Below are 9,865 nucleotides of genomic sequence, written 5' to 3' on the forward strand. Positions count from 1 at the left end.
GAAAAGATGGAGAAAGTAGCTTGTGAGGAGACAAATAGCAACAATTCTTTGAGTCTTAACTCTGCCTTTGTCTGGAGGGTTTCAAAAACTCCTGAAACTGATGCAAGCATCCCTCTTCCTTTGTTAAAGTGATCAGTGGAAGTCCATGGGTCCAGGCCCATGTTCTGCTGGAGAGCCAAGAATGGTGTTCGCTACCTAGAAGATCGGCTGTTTTATCTTCTGTTAACAGGGAGACTGGCTGAGCAGCTCCCAGCTGCCCTGAGTGTTGCAGGGATGTGGAGGCAGTGGCCAGGCCTTTGAGGTCGGTCTCGGATTCCTCAACTCCTGCAAGCCATCTTGTTCCTGCAGCACAGGCTGCACGAGGAAATCCCACTAACTCAGCAGGGGTGAGCTGGACTGCAGAAGGACACACAGAAGATGACTGTACTCATTTAATAGTGGGCGGTCCAGACGGCCCTTCTACAGACAGGGTGGTCGGCAGAGCTTTTGCGAAAGCTTTCACTGGAATACAACAGATGCTGAACTTGTGTGTTTTTCCCCGCATATGTGACTGTAGTCTTATATCAAATGACCTTTATTTTGTCTTTTTACTGTTTCCCTTTAATTCAGGGAGTGAGTTTTCTGGGAGCCCATACAGCCACCCACAGTACTCAACTTACAACGACTCCTGGAGGTTTCCCAATCCCGGACTTCTGGGTAAGTTGCTGCCCCCACTTTGGGGCTGTGCTCCTACCTGTACTCATTTATAAGCCAGTGGCAATTACCAATCACCAGGATAAGCAGGATGTGTGTCCTGGTGCTGCCTTGTCTCCCAGTGCTCTTCACTGATGAGTGGCTATGGATCTCCACTGGGTACAGCAGACCTCCTAGTTCCCTTCACCAGCAGGAAGCCTGCTGCTAAACGCCTTTGTCTTCCCATTTCTGCCTCATGGAATCATTTGGCAGACACAAGGCATTGCTGGAAGACAGAATGCCCATTTCTTGAAGAGGAGGAATCCTATTCCTACAAAACTGGCGTCATTTTATTGGGAGTGCCTTCTTCAGGGAGATGCTGTGTCTTGTCACTGAATGTTAGCCCCACTACCACAGTGGTGCTGTCTCCTTGCTGGTTCCAGCCATTTGCATTTCTCCCAGACCTCATGTTACGTTTGCTCTTCAGCTGTGGGTTTGCAGTGCCTGTTGTGCTCGTGCAGTCTCTCAGATGTCTGCATGGGCTCTCACAAACAGTAGGGAGCAGGAGCCCCACAGCTCACGCAGGATCATGGCCCTCATGTGAAGCATAAACACAATCCATTTTACACCACTGTCAAAAGATGGCCCACTTTGACCTTGTACACATGTAGAATGCAGTAATTAGAATTGTTCCCTGCATAATTTGCATGGATGAGGTAAGTAAAATACCAATTAATTGTCATCTTTCAACAGAGGAATAGCGTGCCTTGGAGATTTCCAGATTTATGGATGACAGGGCTGTTGTATGTGACCTCCAGCAGAGAAATAATTTTGAATTTTTGTCTTTTTTTTTCCCTCCCCATCCACTTTCTTTGTTTTAAGTAATTGAGTCCCCATGTAATTGAGCCACCCAGGCTGTATTCATCATGGTTCTTGTCCTTAAACAAATCCTTCGGGAGCAATAGACAGCCTCTGCCTCTCATGCCATGGTGCTGGTAAGCTACTGCTATTTTCTGTGCCACATTTAAGGGTTTGTTAGTGCTTCCATCATAAATCAGAGAACAGATCTTCAGATAATATCGATGGGCACGGCTGTACAAAGCCAGAGGAGCCCTGGTGCTTAAACCCGCAGTTGCCATGGCCGCAGCCAGGACTGCCTGCAAGAGTTTGGTTGGGCTGTGTGGAAGAAGATGCTTTAACCAGTCTGAAGAGTGCACACAGTGATTTCTTAATTGCTGTTTTTGTACCTCCTTTGGAGTCAAATCAGATATTTCAAACTCCCGCTGCTGAAGGGAAGACAAAGCGAGCTCTGAAGCACCTGGAGACAGGCCTCAGAAGACAGGCTTTGCATGTTTCTTTCACTTCCCCTGCAAATCTGTGAAGAAACCGGTGGGATATTCAGAATAAATGCAGACCTGACCTGAGGTCCATCCTCCTGCATAACAAGAGTGGCTTTTGGCAAGGCTGGGTTGCAAACTCATGCCTGCAGACTTCCACTGGTGCAGGAAAGGACTTGCTTTGGTGTCCTTGTTCCATTTTTGGATGATAATTTCTGGGGGCAAATTCTTTCTCTTTGACTCTGTGAGCAGAACACAGTTTGTGTACAGCTGGTACAAATGCATTCTGCCCACAGCAAAGGGAGTGGACTGAAAGGCTCAGTACGCGGACCTATGAGAGTTGGTGCCACAGAATGGAGAGTCCCTTCCATCAGTTTAGATCAGTGCCCCAGCAATGTCCCCTCCTCATCTCTTGCCTGCCTCCATGTGCTGGCATTGGGAGCTTGGAGAGAGTCCTGGTACTGTGCCAGCAGTGCTCAGTGAGAGACAAGGCACTGCTGGGGTACCAGAGCTATGCTAGCTGTGAGCACAGAGCACAACCTCGCAGGGGCAGCTAGGGAAGGTGATCTCCATCCTAGCCTTGTCCATTGCATTGGAACAACCAGCAGGTGTCCTGAGCCTTGCAGGAGAGCCCAGCCATACACAGCTCTGCCTGTATCCTTGTAGTATTGAGCACTCCACACGTGGCCAGGTCTCAGTTGCTCACTGGTAACTCTGGACAAGGAGGAGCCTTGTTGCAGAGCCGTGTTGCAGACCTTGCTGCAGGTGCCTGCTCTACCCCACCGTGCACAGCCAGAAGACTCATGAGATGTGCCTGAGCACCTGCACTGGAGAGGAGGTTAATGTAAGCTGTATCCACGCTGCTTCCACACTTCTCAGTATACGTGAGTACATTTTATAATTCTCTCTGGAGAGCAAGCTCTGGCAGTATCAACATCAAAGCAGAAACCCTGACAAAATTAATCTGTAGTAGTACACAGACTGACACAGTTTGTTTTACTAAGTCCCCTCCCTTCACCAAGATGAAATTGTAATACTCCAAGCACTCAGCAGCACCTATGTTTAATTAACTCCCTGTTCTGAACAGGAAGAATTGCTCTGCAGCAATCACACCAAGCTCAGATCTGTGAAAGAGGAATTTAGAAGAGAGATGCAATGATTTACAAGTGCAAGAAAGTATTTGGGATGAAAAATGATTTGGGGGGAAGGAATGAGGGTAGGAACAAAGAGACCTGAGGACGGTGTGGCAGTTTCAGAGCATAGTCCCTGGTCTTTCTCCTGTGATTTTGGAGCAGCAGTGAGAGGTAAGCCAGTTTTTCCACCCCAAGGCCATGCTTGGGAAGGGTGTGTGGGTGGAAGCAGAGCTGCAGAGCTGTGTGATTCCTCAAGGAAAGCGGCTGCATGCTGTCAGTGCTGCACCTGCACTGTGCTTGCTGCTCCTTTTGCATCTGCAGCTCACTCACATCTGCTTCAGCCAGCCTGAGAACTGATACCGGTGGGTGACTGTGCAGAAAGGCAGTCTGGAGTGCTGTGATCCACAGCTCTAGCAGATGGACAGAAACCAACTTCCAGTCCTCCAGGGTGGTAAAGAGAAGCAAGGGCAGAAGAAGAAATCACTTTACTGAGGCAGCTCCCTGGCCTCATGCTCTCCTGTCTGCCACCAGCATCACCTGCAGCTCTGCACAGCGTATAGCCTGCACCTCCTGCATGACATGACACAGCTCACTGTCTGCAGCAGCAGTGCAACCAGCCCTGGGTTTCTGCAGGGCCGTGCTGGGAGGGTTGGTATCACAGCACTGGCTACTTGCCTTGCACCCATCTCAGAGCTGCAGCCAGGTGTCCACATGGAAACATTGTGAGGAGGTGGAAAGGAGGGCACCTCATGTTCTCCGCACTCTTCTGCTGATGACCTCAAGCTCCTACAATGTAGTGATGTGCACAGGAGCGTGTGCACAGACATGCTGGGAAGCAAGCTTGTGCCTGGGGCTCCGTCCATCACTGTCTGCAGGGCCTGGCAGGCATACCAGCTCAGACCTTGCTCAACAAGCACACGCTAAGAGTGGATAACAGAAAGGCAGTCTAATGAAGAAAAACGATTCAATTTCATGCTGGCTTGTTGCAATAACTTCTTTGCCTTTTTCTCTCATTGCTTTCAACTCGGTGCTGCCTGTGGCAGCTTTTGCTTCGTGGTTGTGGTCTGTGCTTCATGTCTCACTGCTTGGGGCTGCCTGTGGTTGTGGGGCCAGGATGGTGTCCTGCAGGGAGGTCTGTGGGCTGCTCAATGGAGCTGGAGGCAAGTCTTCTGTGAGCAGGTGGAGAACAAGGAGGGGCCAGAAATGGCTTTGCCAAGGAATATATGGAAGGTAATATGAATTGGAAGGAAAAAATGGCCAAAGGATGGACAAGTCTATTTGGATGGGAGCATCCTGACAGGGAGAAGGAGTGATTGCTTTGTAATGTGCTGTTCTCACTTTCTGCATAAAGTACAACCTTTTTGTTTCATCTGCAAACCAGAGAAATAAAACTCAGCAAAAGTGCAGGGCTTTTGGAAACATGCTTCAGGCTGTGCCAGGCCTCCTGGTGCCTACTGGGTGCATGCAGAAGTCCCACCAAATGCTTTACTTGGACGTGCTACCTTGCTCTGCAGCAGCAGAGATGATCCACACTTTGTGTTGGGTGCATTGGCTCAGAAATAAAAAAGCAGTAGACTGATGGTGTGGTCTGAGTTACCTTCCTGGCAAGGTGCTCAGAAAGAAGGCAGAAGAAACAAGTAAGCATGCATATGTGAGGACCCAGCAATAGGCACAGCACGTTGGAAAGGCCCTGTCTTTGGGAAGTATTTGGGCCAGTAGTGATGGCCCCTTGGGTCCCCATTTGGGGCAGCAGCACTTCCTTTTGTAGCTCTAGTTATTTGTGTCTGAGGTGCAAAGTGCTGAGTCCTGCCAGCTGAGCACTCCACAAGGTGTTTCTTGGGGAGAAGGCAAAGCAATCCCTGGGTGTGGCAATTATCTCAGAATCCCAGGGTTTGGAAGGGACCTCAAGAGATCATGGAGTCCAACTCGCCTTCTAAAGCAGATTCCCTACAGTAGGTCACTCAGGCCGGCATCCAGACAGGTCTTGAATATCTTCACAGAAGGAGACTCCACAGCCTCTCCAGACAATCTGTTCCAGTGCTCTGTAATCACCTTCTGAGCTGATAGTTAACACTCAATGTCCATAAGCTCCCTGTTCGAGTCTGGTGAGATTCCAGCTCTGTGCTTGAGCTTTTCAGCCAGCAGCACTTGGTAGAATACCCAGAGGAAGGGAAGCCAGCTGAAGACACACAGTGTGCGGTGGACTTCCCTCTCCTGCTGACCCTACAGCCTGCAGTTGTCTTATGGTCCTCAGCTCTCTGCCCACCCACTGGTGCAAAACACTTCTGTTTATGCCATGCTGATTTGTATACACGCCACTCGAGGACTGGTGTCACTCCCCTTCTCCTGAGAGAATCAGCCCCTCTGCTTTGCTGGAGCTGCAGAAGTTATCAAATCAGTGTTAAGTCCCATGCTTGAGCCTGCAGCCCCAGCTGCTCCAGAGCAGATCCTCATGTAGACTTTGTGATGCTCTGCCAAACCTGCCCACTTATGTCAGTCGCAGGAGTCCAAGCGTGAGTCCTCCCACGGGACTCTTCCCCACTGTGTCCCATTTCACATTTCATGCATATGGAACTCAGTTGATGACACGAAGGCTGAACTGACAAAACTTTGAAATATTTTGTAATTCTTTTCTTGCACCATATCAGTTTGTTTTCTCTCTTGTGTACACAAAAATCATTTTATAGCTTGTACTGTCCAAAGACACGTATGTGTAGACACAAAGGAAGTCTAACACACTTCCCTACTGCAGCAAACAACCCAGATTCCAGGTAACCCTTCAATAATCACCCAGTGGTTTGATGCTTAGCGCCGCAGGGCAGAAAATTCATCATCAGTGTTTATTTCTCAGGTCTTGTGTTAGTAGGTGAGTGCGTCAGCACTTCTCAACCTGCACAGCTCATCTCTGGTTCTCAGAGCTCTGAAATCATTGCCAGAGCTAGGGAAAGCCAAGGGACTTCTTCCCTGAAAGAAGCAGTGTGAGAAAAGAGGTAATTATTTCTGAGTCCAGTAAAATACGTTGAGTGCTTTTGGGTGCAAGGTTCTCATTCTTCAAAAACAAGGGAAAAAAGAATGAGAGAAGTCAGTCGTGTAATCTTTTGGAGACAGAATACTCCAACCTTGTATTCTAAAATGTGTTGAAGATTTTGTGATGTCAATGGCACAAACCACGTGCTCTCCAACCCACAGCAGTGCACAGCAGCTGCAGCAGTGCGGGACGTGATTTTGTGCTGATCACTCCACCTTCATTCCCGTGGCACAGAACCCAAAGGAAGGAGCCCTGGGCACTGTGAGATTGCACTTTCCCCCCATCTGTTCTCTTCATAGAGTCTCTTCTTTTCCAGGCTCTCCTTACTACTACAGTGCTGCAGCCCGTGGAGCAGCCCCACCAGCAGCTGCTGCCGCCTATGACCGCCACTGACCTCGGACCCAAAGCTTGAGCACTTACCACAAAATACTGCCTGGGACAACTGCATTGAGTCACCTTGCTACAACCGTGCAAGTCAAGGAGGAAGAAAGTAAATAGTAGGAACAAGCTCATTGAAATTTTACTCTTAAGACTCTGAAAACTTAACGTTGTCATTTTCTTAATTCTGGTGATGTTGTCTGGGTCTGAAGTGAAACAAAGAAATAGGAGGACATGGTTCTCCTGGCACATCATGCGGTCATAGAAATGCAGTAGTTTCATGTTGTTTGCAGCTGTCTGGCTACTGCTTTAATCGCTGTGGGTACCACGGCTGTAACTGGGGATAAGGAAGAGATGTGGGCCTCCCTGTGCGGGATAGCTTCCTCTTACTGCACACTGAGACAGGCTGTGAGACTCAACACAAGCTTTTTAAATTATTATTATTGCTTTTTTTTTTTTTGTGGCAAAGAAAGATCAGTCTGCTCAATTTTACACAAGCAGCACTGTAAATACTTGCTTGTTTGTACTGCTATGAGACTGACTTTGCGTATGCAGCAACACTGTACAAGTCTAGGCTCAAAATGCATCTGAAAATGTGTTTTGAAACTGGTGCACTGATTCAAAGAATTCAATAAGCTTTAAGCAACTTTGAACCAGGTTAACACTCATTGTGGCTATCTTTCAGGCTGATGTTACTGCTGCACAGCATCCTAACCAGCAGCTGTGTGTGATCATGCTATATGCTGGTACCAAACTCATGGGCATCAGAAAGAAATGGGCAATTTTGACACGGTTTGTTGTCTAGTATTCATATGTGTTCATTTGTCATCATAATGAGCACTGAAACAAATTCTCTGGTTCCAAGTTAAACTGCATTCAGGAAAGAATAATAGTAGACACCTTACCTACATCTCAGCGGGTCGTCTGCTAAAACCCAGTTATGGGCACCCTGAAACAAAGGGGGAACAGCCATACTGATTTCTGTGAAGTGGACTATTGACCAGAGTGTACTGAACACATGGGCAGACACACCTGCTTTCTGAGGCGTGCTGGTCACGGGGGTCTGTCCATTTAAATGAAGGTATCTCAAGTCATTCTAGTAACACTGAGAGCAGTTTTGAATTCAAGACTGGAGTCACAGAGAACTTTGCCCCATTAATCCTGCATGTCTTGCCCTCCTACTCAAGAAAGGAGTGCTAAGGTGAGATTTCATTCAGTGCTCACTGCTTCCCCGAGCTATTGAAGAGAGCAGCTTACCAATGATCTGGTAAGCAATACACCAGCCACTGCTTTTTACAGGAAACAGGGAAAACTATCCCCCAGTGCAGCTACCTTTTGCCATGTGTTATGGTGTGCATGTGCCTAGCCACTCCTGGAAGCAAGGGAAGAGCTGACCTTGCTGAGACCAGACTTACCTGCAGCCTCTGACTGCGCACAGCATCGGCACTGCAAAGAGACCTGTCTGTTTGCCTGTGTCCTTCCCAAGGCTGAGAAGGGATTGCTGGTGGTGTCCCACGAATGAACAATCAAGTATTAAGTATTTGCTTCCAGTTTTGCAAGCATTTCTTTGAAATTGCAACCTCTGAGCTAACATTCCTCCCTGTTCTCCTTGCTGCCAGCACCTCGTGTGCCTGCCATCAGTGAGCACTGACAGCCTCCGTGTGTTCCCCAGTAGCATGTTTTGTACCTTTTCATGCTACAAACACACAACTGTTAGGTTCAGGTTCCATGCTAGATTTTCTCTGGTTCTCAAAAGCCATGATGATACCTAGGTTCCACTGGCTTAAATGGGTTCCCTAATCCAGAATTTAATTCTGTGAGCACGCGACAAACTTACCTGCAAGAAAAATTGTCCTTTTCATTTTTCAGCATTTGATACCTGAAACACAAACACGCACACACGTTTTTAATTGAAAAGCACAAAACCATCATTTACCTGGGGAATTTTCTGAAGCTTTGCTTTGGTGTCATACATACTGCATGGCTGTTTGCACCCCAGTGGCTGGCTGGGGTTTCTTCACCCGAGCTCAGCTGAGGTGTGCACACCACATGCAGAGGCATATCCCCAAAACAGCTGCCTTTTCTGTAAGCTTGGACAGTTAGAAGGTCATCTGACACTAGGTGAGGAGGCAAGAAACAAACATCTGACGGTACAACATGAGGGTGTGGGTCATGCCCCAAAAGCAAGGGTGGGGGTGAGCTACACGAGCTGCAGGGATGCTACTTGACCACTGATGAAGCTGGTCTCAAAGCCTGTGCTTGTGCCTTTCCAGTGCAGGAAGAGCAGCTCCTGTTGATTATATGTATGTGCTTGCACCAGTTCTGAGTACTACCCAGCAAGCATTTTTTAAAAGCTTAGTTTTTCATTCCCTGGTGGTAAATGACTTATATGGCTTTAGTCTGGTTAACACTGAGAAGGCTAAACATAAGACATGAAATTTCAACAGATGCTATTATGCTCAGGACAGAGACTCTTGTAGTTAGTCTATGGACTTACGAAAAACATGGTTTGTATGTAAGTCGCTCCAAAAGTAATGCCTCTTATTAATTCTCATGGAAATTACAACAGCTATAAAGAGCACAATAACACCTTTTGATAGAGCAAATTCTCAGCTACAAAACACTATCTTTCGACTCAGTCACCACTGTTAACCATTTTGAGTGGATGAGCTTATTTGGAGACTCTTCCTTTTGTGGTGTGACATCTGTGCACAGCTATTCAGAACATGGCTTGTCTTTCAAGTCAGTGCCACTACTGCTGAAACACAACACCCACTGCTTCGTTGTGCTCACATCCACTCTTTGGTTTCTGTGTATGTTCAGCAAGCATCTATGAATGTCAACTGCTGCAATTTTTTTTTGAGTGGAGGAATTCTGTGGCACAGCTTTGCTTCATATGCACTTCCATGTCAGACGTCATTTTGTAAGAGAGCCCCTCTGCTGCCATCTGTCTCATGGCAACAAAATGGAGAAGAATTTTGGTAGGAAGGTTCAACCTCTACTGTTATATCTCCAACATCCACCTGTGATTTCTTGGGCCAACATAATAAAACAGGAGGCTTTACTTTTGGAGCAACCGTCATACATTACAAGGATGCATGCCTGTGGACTAAGTGACCTAAGGTGTTTACACTCAGCCCTTGATTTGCCTTAGTGTTTACGTCAAGAATCCTTAAGGGTTGGTCCTTGGCCAGAGTTGTCCTGCAGTGCATGGTGGAGGCCTGCATCCACTGAGCCACAGCTTGAGTAAGAGGCAGAGAAGGTGCAGGTACACAGGCCTTGCACAACTCCTCCCTCTCCCCGCGCATTCCAGCTCA

General features: G+C 47.6%; 1 protein-coding gene across 1 annotated transcript in view; it reads left to right on the forward strand.

Moving 5' to 3' along the window:
• PAX5 (paired box 5) overlaps window positions 1–9,311 on the forward strand; it is a 70,507-nt gene extending 61,196 nt beyond the window's left edge. Inside the window, exons 5-6 of the mRNA XM_042829400.1 lie at window positions 610–696; window positions 6,487–9,311. Of these exons, the coding sequence (XP_042685334.1) occupies window positions 610–696; window positions 6,487–6,563 (164 nt within the window). The 3' untranslated portion in view covers window positions 6,564–9,311. The remainder of the gene's footprint in view (window positions 1–609; window positions 697–6,486) is intronic.
• Window positions 9,312–9,865: the final 554 nt, after the last annotated feature.

Source organism: Centrocercus urophasianus, unplaced genomic scaffold (assembly GCF_019232065.1).
Source record: "Centrocercus urophasianus isolate 14NV4802_14NV808 unplaced genomic scaffold, USGS_Curo_1.0 seq_31, whole genome shotgun sequence".
Lineage (NCBI taxonomy): Eukaryota > Metazoa > Chordata > Aves > Galliformes > Phasianidae > Centrocercus > Centrocercus urophasianus.